We start from the raw sequence: 15,873 nt of genomic DNA, 5'->3' as shown, positions 1-15,873 counted from the left end.
TTTTCTGCATCGATTGACAGGATCATATGGTTCTTTTCTTTTATTAATGTGATGTATCACATTGATTAATTTGTGAATGTTTAACCAGCCTTGCAGCCCAGGAATGAATCCCACTTGATCATGGTGAATAATTCTTTTTATATGCTGTTGAATTTGATTTGCTAGTATTTTATTGAGAATTTTTGCATCCATATTCATCAGGGATATTGGTCTGTAGTTCTCTTTTTTGCTGGGTCTCTGTCTGGTTTAGGATCCAACGGAATGGAAAAAGATATTTGCAAGTGACCTATCGGACAAAGGGCTAGTATCCAAAATCTATAAAGAACTCACCAAACTCCACACCCAAAAAACAAATAATCCAGTAAAGAAATGGGCAGAAAAGATGAATAGACACTTCTCTAAAGAAGACATCCAGATGGCCAATAGGCACATGAAAAGATGCTCAACGTCACTCCTCATCAGGGAAATACAAATCAAAACCACACTGAGATACCACCTCACGCCAGTCAGAGCGGCTAAAATGAACAAATCAAGAGACTATAGATGCTGGAGAGGATGTGGAGAAATGGGAACCCTCTTGCACTGTTGGTGGGAATGCAAACTGGTGCAGCTGCTCTGGAAAACAGTGTGGAGGTTCCTCAAAAAGTTAAAAATAGATCTAGCCTATGACCCAGCAATACCACTGCTAGGAATTTACCCAAGGGATACAGGAGTGCTGATGCATAGGGGCACTTGCACCCCAATGTTTACAGCAGCACTTTTAACAATACCCAAATTATAAAGAGCCTAAATGTCCACCAACTGATGAATGGATAAAGAAATTGTGGCTTATATACACAATGGAATACTATATATGTTTTCACTCTTATGTGGATCCTGAGAAACTTAACAGAAGACCATGGTGGGGGGGGAGGGGGTGGGAGGGAAAAAAAAAAGTTAGAGAGGGAGGGAGCCAAACCATAAGAGACTCTTAAAACCTGAGAACAATCTGAGGGTTGATGCGGGGTGGGAGGGATGGGAGGGATGGGAGGGTGGGTGATGGGTATCGAGTAGGGCACCTGTTGGGATGAGCACTGGGTGTTGTATGGAAACCAATTTGACAATAAATTTCATATTAAAAAAAAAACCAAAGAACTGAAAGAGGAATTCAAAGGACACAAACAATACAAGGAGCTAAGAAAAAAACAAAATCACAGTATCTTCAGAGAAGAAAGTACTGTATCCTTGCAACAATAGGAAGCTACAGAAAAAGATTAATTAGAAATCAAGAAAAACTTAGAAATTAAAATCGAACAAAATTTTAAAAATCAAAAGAAAGGTTAGAAGATAAAATTGAGAAAATATCTAAGAAACTAAAACAAAAAGATCATTGAAATAAAAAGAGATGATAAACAGAACAGAAATGATAAGGAAAACAAGGCTCAATCTAACACATTCATCATTTAGGTAACAGAAGTTCCATAAAGAGAAAAAAGAGGAAAACATGGGAAGAAAAGAATTGGACATATAAAACACAAAACAAAAATTTCTCAGAATTGGACATGAATTTCCAATTAAAAGAGCCCAAATCAGTGTCCACTGAACAAAAAAACCACTCATACCAAGGCATATCATAAAATTGGAGAACACAGAATTTCCCAGGATAAAAATGTCACATAAAAGGATCAGGAATTAGAATGACATCTCACTTTCTGAAATTAAAATGGGAAACTTCGAGGATAATGGAACCATCCTTTCAAAATTCAGAAGAAAACCCACCTCAACCAGAAGTCCACACCAGTCCAATTATTAATCAAATGTGAAATAGAATAAATACACTTTCAGACATGCAAATTTATCTCCCAATGGTCTCTCCTCTTCCAGAAACTGTTGGAAAAAATAAACAAAAAAAAAAAAAAAAAAAAAAAAGAGGAAGATGTTAGACCTTGGAAATAAAGAATCCAACAAAGGAGAGAAAAAACAAATTCCCAGAATCATAGTGAACTTAAAATTTAGAATGACTGCTGCACAGGAAACTCCAGGAGCAATCAATCCAGACTGAAGCTTAAGATGAATCACTATAGGAGAAAAGGGAGGGGGTGGGAGGAAGGCAGAGAGAGAAAAAAAAAAGAAAATAAGAAAGAAGGAGACAAACGGAAAGAAAAAAAAAGTAAGAAAAATTTTTTTATGCTTGACCATTTTCCTCTTTTGTTGGAGAACTGAGTAAAATATCAATTAGTGATAGGAACATTTAAAACTAAGAGGAGGGGCACCCGGGTGGCTCAGTTGGTTAAGTGTCCGGCTTCAGCTCAGGTCATGATCTCGTGGTTTTTGAGTTCAAGCCCCACATCGGGCTCTGTGCTGACAGCCCTGAGCCTGGAGCCTGCTTGGGATTCTGTGTCTCCCTCTCTCTCTGCCCCTCCCCCACTTGTGCTCTGTCTCTCTTTGTCTCTCAAAAATGAATAAATGTAATAAAAAATAAAAAATAAATAAAAAATAAAAATAATAAAACTAGGAGGAGAAAAAAAAGAGGTAACCAGTTATTAACTCCCTGGAAAATACAAAGTTGTACACGAACAAAAGCATAATCATGGTTTACTCTTGGTTCAGTTAAAAACAGTATTTATGGGGCACCTGGGTGGCTCAGTGGGTTAAGCGCCCGACTTCGGCTCAGGTCATGATCTCACAGTCCATGAGTTCGAGCCCCACGACGGGCTCTGTGCTGACAGCTCAGAGCCTGGAGCCTGTTTTAGATTCTGTGTCTCCCTTTCTCTCTGACCCTCCCCTGTTCATGCTCTGTCTCTCTCTGTCTTAAAAATAAATAAACGTTAAAAAAAAATTTAAAAACAGTATTTATATAGTCCTAATAATGCATACAATAAATACTGCTTTAATGAAAAATGGTGATAAAGCCCTAGTGGTAAGATGGGAAAAGTGAAATGTGTAAAGAAAGAGGAGAGAACAAGAGATGAAGTCCTGACCCAAAGGTAGTAAAAATATAATGTCTATGATTGAGAAATTAAAAAAAACAGCACTGTAAGCATTTTGGGGGAGATGGGAAGATTAAATCCCAGAGGAAAGCTGAGAGTTGAGAGCAGTTGCCCCTTGGGACAAACTGAGTTGCCTCAATTTTAGTTATATGCTTTATTTTACTATTTTAATTTTTAAACCATACATGTTGGTGGCAGTGCAAACTGGTGCAGCCACTCTGGAAAACAGTATGGAGGCTCCTCAAAAAGTTAAAAATAGAACTACCCTATGTCCCAGCAATTGCACCACTAGGCATCTATCCAAAGGATACAAAAACGCTGATTCGGAGGGGCACATGCACCCCAATATTTACAGCAGTGCCATCAAAAATAGCCAAATCATGGAAAGAGCCCAAATGTCCATCAACTGATGAATGGATAACGATATGGTATGTGTGTATAATGGAATATGTATAATGGAATATTCCTCAGTAATCAAAAAGAATGAAATCTTGCCATTTACAACAACGTGGATGGCACTAGAGTGTATTATGCTAAGCGAAATAAGTAAAAAAAGAAGACAAATATCATATGATTTCACTCATATGTCGAATTTAAGAAACAGATGAACACAGGGGAAGGGAAGGAAAAATAAGATAAAAACGGAGGCAAACCATAAGAGGCTCTTAAATACAGAGAACAAACTGAGGGTCACTGGAGGGCAGGTGGGTGGGGGGGATGGGCTAAATGCCTGATGGGCAATGGTGTTATATGTAAGTGATGAATCAGTAAATTCTACTCCTGAAACCAATAATACACTATATGTTAACTAACTTGAATTTAAAGTAAGAAAAAAAAAAGTAAAATAAAGAAATATAGTTGAGATAAAAAAAAGAAAACCAAACATCAACAATCAACCTCTCATTCAAGCAATGGGGAAATTTTTCTACTCTGCAGCTGTAACAACCCACTTATTAAGAAATTACACTCAAATATTCATTAATTGGGAGGCATGTAACTACCAAAGGATAGCAGAAATGAAAACAAAACAAAACAAATCATTATCCTGATGTTATAATACCCAGCAACTCTAGTTTCCTGGTAACTTCTGCTGCTGAATCATTTAAGCAGACATCAAGAGAGAACTAAAGTGGCCCCCCAAAAAGGGGAAAGGGAATCTGTGCTAATAACTGATCGCTAGGACATGTGCCAAGGATGACTGTGCCAAAACATTCGGTATGTTCTTAATCTGCTGTCAGATCAAGCTTCCACGGACTCTGAAAAACCATTCTAGTCACCGCCCTCCTACCAGCTGTGTGATGTAAAGAAGCAGTCAGGTTTGGATTCATGAAAGCAAGAGCCAGCAAAATGGACTCTACGAAGGCAATGGAGGTAGGACTGCATCCAGGGAAACGGTGTGAGTCGATTCACCCACCACCACCACTGCAGCTGCCATACAGGTGCGTGCTCCACAGGTATACAAGCCTCCATTAGGAAGGACCTAGGGTGTTCATGCAAAAGACCTAACTGACGCAATCATCTTAGCCCCACCCCCAGGCTCACCTCTTCAGATTGCTTGCACGTCCTCTCCGTCTGGATCCGGCTTGTGACCTCATCTTTCCCATCTTTACCTGACCATCAGCCAAGTTCTTGGCTTGGCGCCCCAGATTCAGCTCTTGGGACCTTATGCATCTGTCCACCACAGACCTAACTCGGCTTTCTTTATTCCCTGGCTACTGATGATCTGAGACTTTCTAGCTTGTTTCCATGGAAGTCACTACAGGTACGAAACAGCTCAGTGGCAAAGTCTACACATGGGAAGGTTTGAATTCCTAGTAGTGTACTGGACCCCTTGTGCAACTGTGATCCTACAAATGTCATACCTCTAAAAACAAGACTTCAAACAACTTACGTGTACTTAAAAATTCAAGCTTAAATTTCTAAATTCCACACATACTTTAGTCCATATCTAGGCAGTGGGAGGAAGGAGGGGGAGAATAAGCCAAGGAGGCCTCCTGGGGGCAGGGTAGGCTTTCAAATTCCAGAGAAACATTCCACAACCTGGAAGTTCAAGGGCACTGAGCAGAGTTAAACAGACTGTTAACATCATATCTCTTCAAGTCAGAGCTCTGTTTCATGCGTGTGAGCTGGCACTTCTTCAGCCTCCAGAGTGATTTACTGCTCGGTAGCGTTTATAGTGAGTGATATTTTCAACTGCTCGTACAACCACAACATTGGTGAGTGGGGGCTGCAGCCTGGACATCTCAGTGCGGCCAGCCCGGACTACTTCATGTGGCTGAGACAGATGCAGTCTGAACTGTCTCTGGATGCTTCGGATCCAGGCCCAAGGAGTCCAGAGGAGGCACTGGATAGGACAGGGAGAGCCCTCCTCTCCAGTGGGTGAGTCAGGACACACACAGTGCGTCAACTCCACATTAAAGTGGGGTCCCTGGACTAGCAATATGAACACCATCTGGAAACTTGCTACAGATGCAAGTTCCAGGACCCCGCCCAGACCTACTCAATCTGTCACTCGGGCTAGAGTGGCAGCAGTCTGTGTTTCAGAAGAAGATTTCTAGGAGAAAGACTGCACTCACCTCCTTGAGGCCTTACGGGGCCACGGCAGGCTCTGCCATCTTTTAGCCACAACTCTGATTCCTGCTCCTCAAGGGTGAAAAGTACCAACCAAGGACTCTGATGCACAACCCCCCTCTGCCAGTCCCTTGCTGAGGCTCGGACACGAGGCTCGTAGAAGTCTGGCCAAGCACATGATCCTCATCTGAAGTCTTGCTCGCAGCTAAGTTGCCCCTCTGGCTAGATTTCACAGGAAAAAGCTCTTGTTTTTCAACCTCGCTCTTATGCTGGATACAATAATCCATTTTAAGTCATTTCCGTATTTTTCTCATCAATTTTTGTCAAAGGCCATGGGACTGTAGCTAGCTCTCCTTTCTGCTCTAGGGCCAGTAGAACCAGTGCGGAAGAGGGGATAACCTGCGGTCTCTCTCTTAGTGTTTCCTAGGATGGCAAATTTGAAAAACACGAAGTGTCGGTCTAAAGGGACTGGGTAAGTAAGGTTATGACTTACTGATAAAGGTGAGGTACAGTCTTTCAAGTCACGTCGTAGAAACATGACCTAGGAAAATACTGCACTCTCGAACATGACTTGAGGGCCATAATATTTTGAATTTTTAAAAAACTGTCACCGAGAGGATATGGTTTTGGTCACACATGTCAGAAACCCCAAATTCTACAAAATTCTACAAAACCCCAAATTCCCACAGTTGTTGGCCGACTGCGTCCCCAGAGCACATGGAATGCTCACTTGCTGGTCTCTGTCTGCCAGACATGCTCACATTTGGCAAAGAACCAGAGTTAAGGCAGGAGAGGGTGTCTGAGGAGCACCACCCCCCCCACCCCGCCCCTCCACTCCACAGGCGAGGCCCAGATGTACGGATGAGGCCTGCCACAGGCAAGACCAGAAATGACACTAATGTTACAAGTGATACAGGGGTGGAGTATTTGGGGAGATGATAAAGTTTTGCTGATATCTGCAAAAAAGGGGAGAAAGATTGAAAAAGCATATGGAAAGACCAAAAAGGCAGGGAAATACAGTCAGCCTTGCCATGAGGAGCTAAGAAACTTATTGGTGAAATGAAACTTGTTGTGCTCTCGTAAGGAAGCTTAACTTGGTGAGAAATTCCTTCCAAAGAGGAGAATGAAAACAAAGTGCCAATCTCTCCAAACCAGATACATCTGCTGCTTTAAAGTTATGCTCAAGAATTATTTTGTCAAACTTGTTCAAGTTTCGAGAGTGTGGCACAACGTGGATAATGTAACGTACCTCCTACCTAAAGATAAAAATGGCAAATGTGTCATCTGGTGACAGAAACACTTGGTTTCTACAAGGCCACCCCTCGCTATCTTTATCTCACACACACACACACACACACACACACACACACACACAGGTTGCTGTTGTTGTTGTTGTTGTCGTTTACATTAAACTAAGGCAGTAACATCTGGCAAAACAGGACTCTGCTCTCACTCTTTCCTCTCTGGCCTGAGCAAGTTCAGTGCATGGCTGGCTGGAGGCCCTGACAGCGTAGCTTTGAAAACACCAGACCATCCCTTGATTTACTGACCAAGATGCACACCTCCTCCCACCTCGTGGTGTCTGATATTGTAAATTTGATGGAATCTACACAGGAGACTCCCCTGCAGGTTGGGCTCACAGAAATCACATCTAGAGTAGGTTAAATATTTCCAAAGGGGAGGGGAAAAGTTAGCTATAAATAAATCAGTACTACTCAGACCTCCTGTCAGTTGCCTTTGCTGAAAACGCAGAAATGTACAACCCGCTGCTTTAAATCAGGGCTCTCATCACCTGAGCTCCTAGAAATGTGGTGAGCACTAAATTCCCCTAAAAAGAACTGTTTAAGAAGTAAAAAAAAAAAAAAAATTGATCATATTTTCCAGTTGCATATCCAGATTTCAGCTTTTTATACTTACATTCTTTCCCAAATTGACAGTCCAGCAGTATGACCATTTTGTCCTATATTAAAACACAAGTATTTCAAAACTACAAATTTTCATGTACTACTTTCCCCTGGCCCAATAGTCTTATGAAAAACAGAGAATCAAAATTCCAACCATTTATTCTCATTGGACTTTTCTTAGAGTTTTAGATTAAAAGTACAGAAATAAAGTCCCACTCTTTCCACACCTTCTGGTTGGGTCATGACACCCCACCTGTATGATTCTCCTGTAGAGGAACAGGGTGGTATTCTTCGTCTCAAGCTGATGCCATAGAGTTGGAATAGTAGAAATGTTTCAGCCCAGAGGAGGCCCAATGGCACCTACGAAACTCCATAAGCAATTCAAGATCATCAGAAGACCTGGGTTCTCACTTGTTTATGCAACTTGCCAATTATATGACCCCAGCCAAGTCATTACGCATTGTGACATTCATTATGTCCACTTAATAGAAGGGAAAGAATATATCACTTTTCCCATCTTCTCAACAGGGTTTAGGTCAAATGAAACAATGGATGTCACATCAGCATGTGACTAAGCCCTAGATGGCTCATGTCCTGGGATCCCAATGTCCCTCCTTTCCTCCCTCCCTCCTTTATACATCAAGGGCCTCCTGTCTGAATTAACTTGTCCTAGGTATTACAAGAAATACCAAGATAACTCAGAAATTCCGTTAAGAAGCTTAAAACTCTACGGGAAATTATGCTTCTATGCATGTTAAGAGTCAGGAAAGAAATACAGAAATATGCTCTAAGAGTTACAAGAAGGAACGATTACTTTCTATTTAAGGGGTCTAGGAAAACCTCATGGAGGGAGAGGTATATGAGCAGGTCACTGAAATTTGGATAAAATATGGACACTTGGAGGTAATGGTGGAGAAAGGCATCTCAAAGGCACAAAGAAGGAAAAGCACGGATCATACACAAGAAGGACAAGGTTGTGTTGGCAGAAACCCAGAACTCCCTAAAGGGGAACAGAAGGGAATGAAACCGGAAAGGCAGGCTGGAGCCAGACTGGAAGGCCCTGCAGTCAGACTGAGTTTGGACTCGAGTAGCACGCTTGCCCGCAACCTCCATGTGCCCACACTCCCTATCTGGATAAAATACCCCGTATGCCTCACTCTCCCTAACTGCTCTCACTCACCAGCCAATTAGCATAGCCAGTTCTTCCTGTGGTCCCTCAAATTGCCCCCTACTAATTCTCACCTGGATTCCTTAAATAGGCCCCTGCCTCTGCTCTCGACCCGTCCCACTGCGAGGGATCCGTTCTCCACACTGATGTCTGATTGACCCAAAATACAATCTCCCCACTTTACTTCCCGGCTTAAATAACCCACAGATAACAGGCCAACACCTCCATGACATTTGACGTGTTCTGTGACTGGGGCCCTCTCCAGGCTTCGTCTTTGGCCTCTCCCTCGTGAGCCTCCACCAGTCCTGCCACACTGACCTCCTTGCGGTTCCTTAAACCCACACGTTCTCCAGCGCCTCTGAACCTCTGGATCTGCTGTTCCTTCTGCATGGGACCAATATCCCCCCTTTCTCGGACTAGATAACACCTCCTTTCTCTTTTAACACTCAGATCATCAATTAGCATTGTGCTGAATGTACTAGCCAGCGTGTTTAGATAAAAAAAAAATAATAATAACCATAAAAGGTTTAAGTATTGGGAAAAAGAGGGAAAGTCAGCATTTGCACATATGATTGCAGATTTCAAAAACAAGAGAATCAACTAAATAAAAGTGAAAAAATTGTAGAACTCAGTAAAAGAATACTTAACAAAATTTATATAAAAAAACAATAATGTGTCTTTATACAATGGTAACTAGTTAGAAACTATAATATCAGAAAGTATTCCTTTATAGAGAATAAGAAAGGTAAAATTAGAAAAAATTAATCAGGAATTGTGAAGAACTGATATAAAGAAAACTTTAAAATTCTGGGGCGCCTGGGTGGCTCAGTTGGTTAAGCATCCGACTTTGGCTCAGGTCACAATCTCATGGTTCACGAGTTCGAGCCCTGCATCAGGCTCTGCACTGACAGCTCAGAGCCTGGAGCCTGCTTTGGATTCTGTGTCTCCCTCTCTCTCTGCCCCTCCCCACTCATACTCTGTCTCTGTCTCTCTCTCTCTCTCTCTCAAAAATAAATAAAACACTTAAAAAAATTTTTTTAAAGAAAACTTTAAAATTCAACTAGAAAGATAAATCTTGCTTCCAGATAACAAGACCCATTGCGGTGTAAACTCCCCAAAGGCATGGATCTTCTCTGCTTTGTTCACTGATACACTTCAAGTACCAAGAACACTGTTTAGAAGGAAGAAGGTAGTGGGCACTCAGTAAATACCTACTGAATGAATAAATGCCTAAAACAATCTAAAAATTCCATGTGACCAACAAAATACAAATAGGATTTATATTTATATTCTGGGAGAAACTAACAGAGATATCAACCTTCCACTTGAAAAATACACACATGTAAGATCATTTTTTACCTAGCAGATGAGCACAGATTCAAGCATTCAGGGTTACAGAAGGCAGGGAGAGCCCAAATAACCAAAATGTTGTCGGTAGAAGTATTAATTGGTACAGTCTTTTGAAAGGACAATCGTGAGCAAGTTTTGACTGTGGCAATCCATAATGTCTCTAGATCGCTTTTGCTGATTATTTTCCTCACACAGTGATGGCAGTGCTGATTGAAATCATCCATGCAAAGCACTTACCACTGTCCCTGGCAGAGACTAAGCATTCAAAATATAAGCTATTATTATTACGCTGCCTATAGAATCTTTTCAAGAGTTCTACGTACTACAACTGCAAAAGTCATCGGGAAGCGTTTGATTTCCAACAAGAGCCAGGCCTCCCCATTTACCTCTGCAATAAATAAGCACACCGTCTTCCTAACCACATTGAAAACAAACTAGAAGCTGCTGCTTCTGTATTTCTGACTTTTGTTATCATTTCAGAATTAAGCTGACTTTGTCAGACCCCAAGCACAGCCTCATCTTAGATAGCTAGAATTTAAATAATCTTTACAAACTCAGGACGTCTTTCTTTGTCCCATCTTGACATCTGGACCATGGCTGACATGGTTAGCAGCGGAATTCACTCACCACAGTGGGGGGGTCATTCCATTCTTCATAGGAGAGGGCAGCATATGGATATATGCGGTCATTGATGATCTGCAGAGTGGCCAGGGCAATGGCTTTAATTGACTGGAAGTACGCTTCCCAGAACCACCGCGCCTGTAAAGAAAACAACACTGAATTAAGTAAGCAAGCGAGACAGAGTGAAGAACTAGATGCTCCATCACAGCCACCTCTGGGTCTGGGTAATTCCTTTATTCCCAAAGGGAAAGAGCCTACAGCAAACGTTCCCTGCTGTTCAAGCCAGCTGCAGCAGAATAGTGCTGGAATAGTTTATCAAATTCAGTCAAAACAGTGTAAGCAAGTGAAGTGCACATTGGATTCAATCTGAATATAAGAGAAACTATGTCCAATGATGGCAACACATTATAGCAGAACAAGTTATAGTCCTTTTTTAGATAAAGTGTACAAACCTTAAAGTTTACAATTCAATGATTTTTTAGGTATGTACATACTCTTATAACTGCTACCCATATAAAGGTATAGAACATTCCAGCAAACCCCAGAAGATTCCCTCATGCTTCCCAGGCACTTTCTCAATCATCCGAGAGTAATCATTATTCTGATTTCTATTGTGCCTGCTACTGAACTTCATACAAATGGAATCAAAACAGTACTTATTCTCTTGTGCCTGGTTTCTTTTGTCAACAGTTAGAACATTTAAGTCAGATTTTGCTGCCAAGGTTATGCTGGCCTCATAAAATGTTGAAAGTGTTCCTTCTTTTTCTATTCCCCGAGAAATTTAATGCAAGGTTGGCATTATTTCTTTCTTGAAAGGTTTAGAAGAATTCACCTAAAAGCCATCTGGGCTAGGTGTTTTTTGGTGTGTGAAGGTTTTAAATCATGATTAGTCCTCTTTCATCCACACAGGATTATGCGTATTTTAATGAGTGTCGGCTTCAAAAGTAGTATTTTTCAAGAAATGTGTTCATCTAAGTTGTGAAATTTATTGGAGTAAATCCATTCAATGCGTTGTAGAATTTGCAGTAATATACCACTTTTCATTCCTCATGTTGATAATCTGTGTCTTCTCTTTGCATTTCCTCTTACCAGAGGTTTATCAACTTTGTTAATATCTTCAAAAAACCAATGTTTGGTTTTGCTGATTTTCTTTATCATACTTTTTTTTTCTTATCTTTCTATCTGGTCTGCTATTATTTTTATTCCCTTTCTTCTATTTTGGGGGACTTTAATTCATCTTGCATTTAGCTTCTTTTTTAAATTTTTTAAAATATTTTTTCTTTAATTTTTTTATTTTTTTAAATGTTTATTTATTTTTGAGAGAGAGAGAGAGACAGAATGCAAGTGGGTTGGGGCAGAGAGAGAGGGAGGCACAGAATCTGAAGTAGGCTCCAGGCTCCAAGCTGTCAGCACAGAGCCTGACGTGGGGCTTGAACTCACGAGCTGTGAGATCATGACCTGAGCTGAAGTCGGATGCTCAACCCACTGAGCCACCCAGGCGCTCCTAAAATATTTATTTTTGAGAGAGAGAGAAAGAGAGCACGGACACGAGCAGGGGAGGGGCACAGAGAGAGAGGGAGACACAGAATCTGAAGCTGGCTTCAGGCTCCGAGCTGTCAGAGAAGAGCCCGATGCGGGGCTTGAACTCATGGACTGAGAGATCATGACCAGAGACGAAGTCAGATGCTTAACCGGCTGAGCCACCCAGGTGCCCTGCATTTAGCTTGAGATTGAAGTTTAGATTGCTGATTTTAATCTTTCTTCATTTCTAATATATACATTTAAAGCTATAAATGTATCTCAATGCATTATTTTAAATGCTTCCTACAAAATTGTATGTCATTTTCATTATAGTTTAGGTAAAAAAAAATGAACTTTTTAGAAGTATTCCGTTTACTCTCCAAACATTTTGGGATTTTCTATTTATCTTTCTGTTACTGATTTCTACTTTGATTGCACTATAGTCTGAGAGCATGTGTTATTTCAAAACTTTGCCCTCTGTCTTCAGCTTACAATAGTTCGCCTATGATGTACCTAGGTGTGGCTCATGGTATTAACCCCACTGAGGTTAGAGCTTCTTCACCCTGTGGTTTGATGTCTTTCACTAGTTTTAGAAAAACCTTAGCCAATATTTCTTTAAATATTGGTTCTATCACACTCTCTTCTAGGACTCCAGATACACAGACAGAAATGTCTTCACCATGCCCCATAGGTTTCTTATTCTCTTTTCTGTGCTGCAATCTGGGTATTTTCTGCTACTTTTTCTCCTGGTCTAATAATCCTCTGTCCTGTGTGTGTGTGTGTGTGTGTGTGTGTGTGTGTGTGTCTATACTGCTATCATACCTATATATTCACTTCTCCATTTAGTTCATGTTTTTCAGTTACAGAACTTCCATTCGACTTTTTAAAAAGTAGATTTCATATCTTTGTTGCAATTCTCTTCTTTTATTGAGCATAGTTCCTAATTGGTAACCCCAACATCTGAATCACCTGTGGGTCTCTTTCTACTATCTGTATTTACTCTTCGTTTTGGTCATCTGGTTTCCATTTCCAATGTACCTCTTAATTTTTTATTGGACACCAAACATTCTGTATTAAAAACTGTAGCGGTTCTGGATGTACCAAATTATCTTCCTCCTAAGAGTGTAACATTTCTTCTGGAGGGCACAGCGAAGGCAGTCAGCCCACTTTAATCCTATCAGTGGGTGACTTTACCTTTTGTTAGGGCTAATTTTTCTTGGCTTTCCCTTTCTCTTGTAGTGGGGCCCTTTGGGGCCTTCAGGTTAAGCCTGGAGTGTCCACCAGGTCCCCTGTATCTTGGCAGCCTGGGATACCAAGCTCCATCTCACCAGTACTATACATGGCGGCTGGGATGTTTGCACAGCTTGTCAGGCTCCCAGATGCTTCTTTCTGCAGGGATTCTTACAGTCTTGCTCTGCTCCCCTCAGGAGTTGGCAAACACTTCAAGGGAAGGCCACATGCCCAATTTTTGCTTACTTCCTGCGGTTCCCGTCTTCCAGGGATTTTGTCCTTCATGTCCCCGACACTTTGGGGTACCCCTAATTCCAACCTCTCGGCCCTAGGGGGCTGCTGCTTTCTGCTCAGACTCCAGATGTACAGACTGTGAATTAGAAAGTGCCCTCAGGGAAAAAGCTCAAGGGAACATGCCGCCCAGTGTGAGTCCCTTCCTTCAGGAGCCACGTTCCTCAAGAACTGACTGTGCTGATGGCTCTCCAATGCCTCTCAACTGTTGCTCTATCTATTTTAATAAGCTTTTATACTTCTTTTTCTTTTTCTAGGAGGAGGGTTACTCTAATACTAGCTACTCTGTCACAGCCCAATGTGGCTTTTTGAAAGAAGACAGTTTTCTCGTCCAAGCAGAGTTCAGATTCAGTCCCCAAGAAAGCAAGACGCTGGTCTACGTGACCCGTCCAGCTTCATTCAGACTTGTGATTCCACTCGGAATCAGGGGCCATGAGGAGTTCTGCAAGAGAGGGGACATTTGAAAATGGGACAAGAGAAATTCAAAATACCACTAAAACAGGTAGAAGAAAAAGATACTTTCTAGTCTACACCTGCTGACTTTTGTTCTGTTCCCAGTAAGTGCTCCAATAATTAAGGAAAGTATATGATGACTACTCTCTCCACTAAGTATAAGAATGAAGCAGAGCCTCACAAAGAGAATTTCTGTTACTCAAAGAAAAGATGACACAGGTTTAGCTACCAAGGGCACCTGGCTTATGCTGTCCTGTAGGCTGCCATCTGGGTACAGCCTCGTGGCTGGCTGGCTGCCTGCCACTGCTTCTTAGATATACCCTACTCACTCCAATTTCATCCCTGCTTACTCATGTTACTGCTGTCCTGCCCATCATCCAGTCAAAATATTTACATTTTATGAGACCTGAAAGAATCCATCTTCCCTGGGAAACCTTCACTGATCACCCCAAACACCAACAATCTCTCCTTACCCTGAAATCCCACAGCACTTATAGCCGTTACCTTACAGGTTGTTTCTGCTATATTCTATTCTAGAATGGTTTTCCTGTTATTTCAGATGATAGCTTTTCTCTCCCCAGCTAGACTATGAGTTCCTTGTAGGTGTGAGGATGTCTGACCTGCTGCAAAGCACTTTGGTAGGCACGATCTCATTTGCTGTTTATAACCAGCATGTCACTTATCTGTGGCAGTTTCCTCTTCCATGTGAGGAAACCAAGACCCAAAGATGTTAAGTGGTAGAGTCACAACTCAAGCCCAGGACTTTTCCCACCCTGTTCTAGAGTATAAGGAGTACCAGCCACACTAAGTTTTAGGAGACGATCCTTTCTCAAGAAACTGAAAGGTGTGAAAATTCACTAAGAAGCAATGAGCCCACACAAAAACACACACATCTTAAACATTCACCTCCTTTTCTACCCCAACAAGTCCATTATGTATTCTTTCATTTTAAATCGCACTCAAATTAAACCACACTCAAACGTAAGCATTCCAAAGCTTTATGTTCCCATTCAGTCACAGTGGAGACGGTAGCCTTTGGGATTTATAGGAAACAATGATCGGTAACAAATCCATCTAGCATACCAGCCAAAGGCACAACCATAGGACAAAGCTTCTAATTTAAGATGTCTCAAATCATCTCGTCCTGTCCACCAAATTGTAGTTCACTCGGAAAGGAAGCAAGCTTTGCACATAATCATAGCTCAAGTGTCTCAGCCTGAGGATAAGTGAACTTCTCAGGCTTAATTATTTCTGCAGGACCTCGGTAACACCTTGTAGTATTTAGAAGGCATTATAATTTATGGCCCCTCCAGGACTCAGTATCAGCCACTTGTCAGCAGAGGGGAAGGAGTTTTCAGCTATGCTGGCAATGCTCCCATTCAGTAAGCAAATGCTTATTATGTTTTGGTTTCCTTTTTTCCCCCAAAACAGGGGCCACATTTATCACTACCCGAAAAGTTAAATGAGGGTCTCTTCAGCATCTATGCAAATTTCTCAGTCACTTAAGCCATGGGAGCTGCACAGCTGGAAGAGTTAAGTCACAGAGGCATTGGTCATACCAACGTAATCTCGGACAAAGCATCTAACCTTTCTTCATTATACATATGCCTCCGTAATTTTATAAAACATGCAGATTTCAAAGCATAAGAACTACAAAGTTCTTACGACGCTTCCAATCCTGAGAATCACAAAGTTCCTACAGATCTGGAATTGGGCCCACTTAAAACTATCATAAGTATCAAATTAAAATTGCTACCTCGGTTTATACATCAGCTAAATGTCATTAATTGCTTTG

At 41.4% G+C, this 15,873-nt stretch overlaps 1 protein-coding gene across 5 annotated transcripts in view; it reads right to left on the bottom strand.

Annotated features, from left to right (window-relative positions):
* EXT2 (exostosin glycosyltransferase 2) overlaps window positions 1-15,873 on the bottom strand; it is a 145,312-nt gene that overhangs the window by 64,813 nt on the left and 64,626 nt on the right. For all 5 annotated transcript variants that reach the window (XR_006194093.1, XR_006194094.1, XM_042907045.1 and 2 more), the window contains exon 8: window positions 10,590-10,721. Coding sequence is in view for 3 of the 5 variants with exons in the window: in XM_042907045.1 (XP_042762979.1) it covers window positions 10,590-10,721 (132 nt within the window). In the remaining 2 variants the exon portion in view is untranslated. The remainder of the gene's footprint in view (window positions 1-10,589; window positions 10,722-15,873) is intronic.

This window comes from Panthera leo, chromosome D1 (genome assembly GCF_018350215.1).
Source record: "Panthera leo isolate Ple1 chromosome D1, P.leo_Ple1_pat1.1, whole genome shotgun sequence".
Classification (NCBI taxonomy): Eukaryota; Metazoa; Chordata; class Mammalia; order Carnivora; family Felidae; genus Panthera; species Panthera leo.
This window is presented reverse-complemented; position numbering and strand designations above follow the sequence as displayed.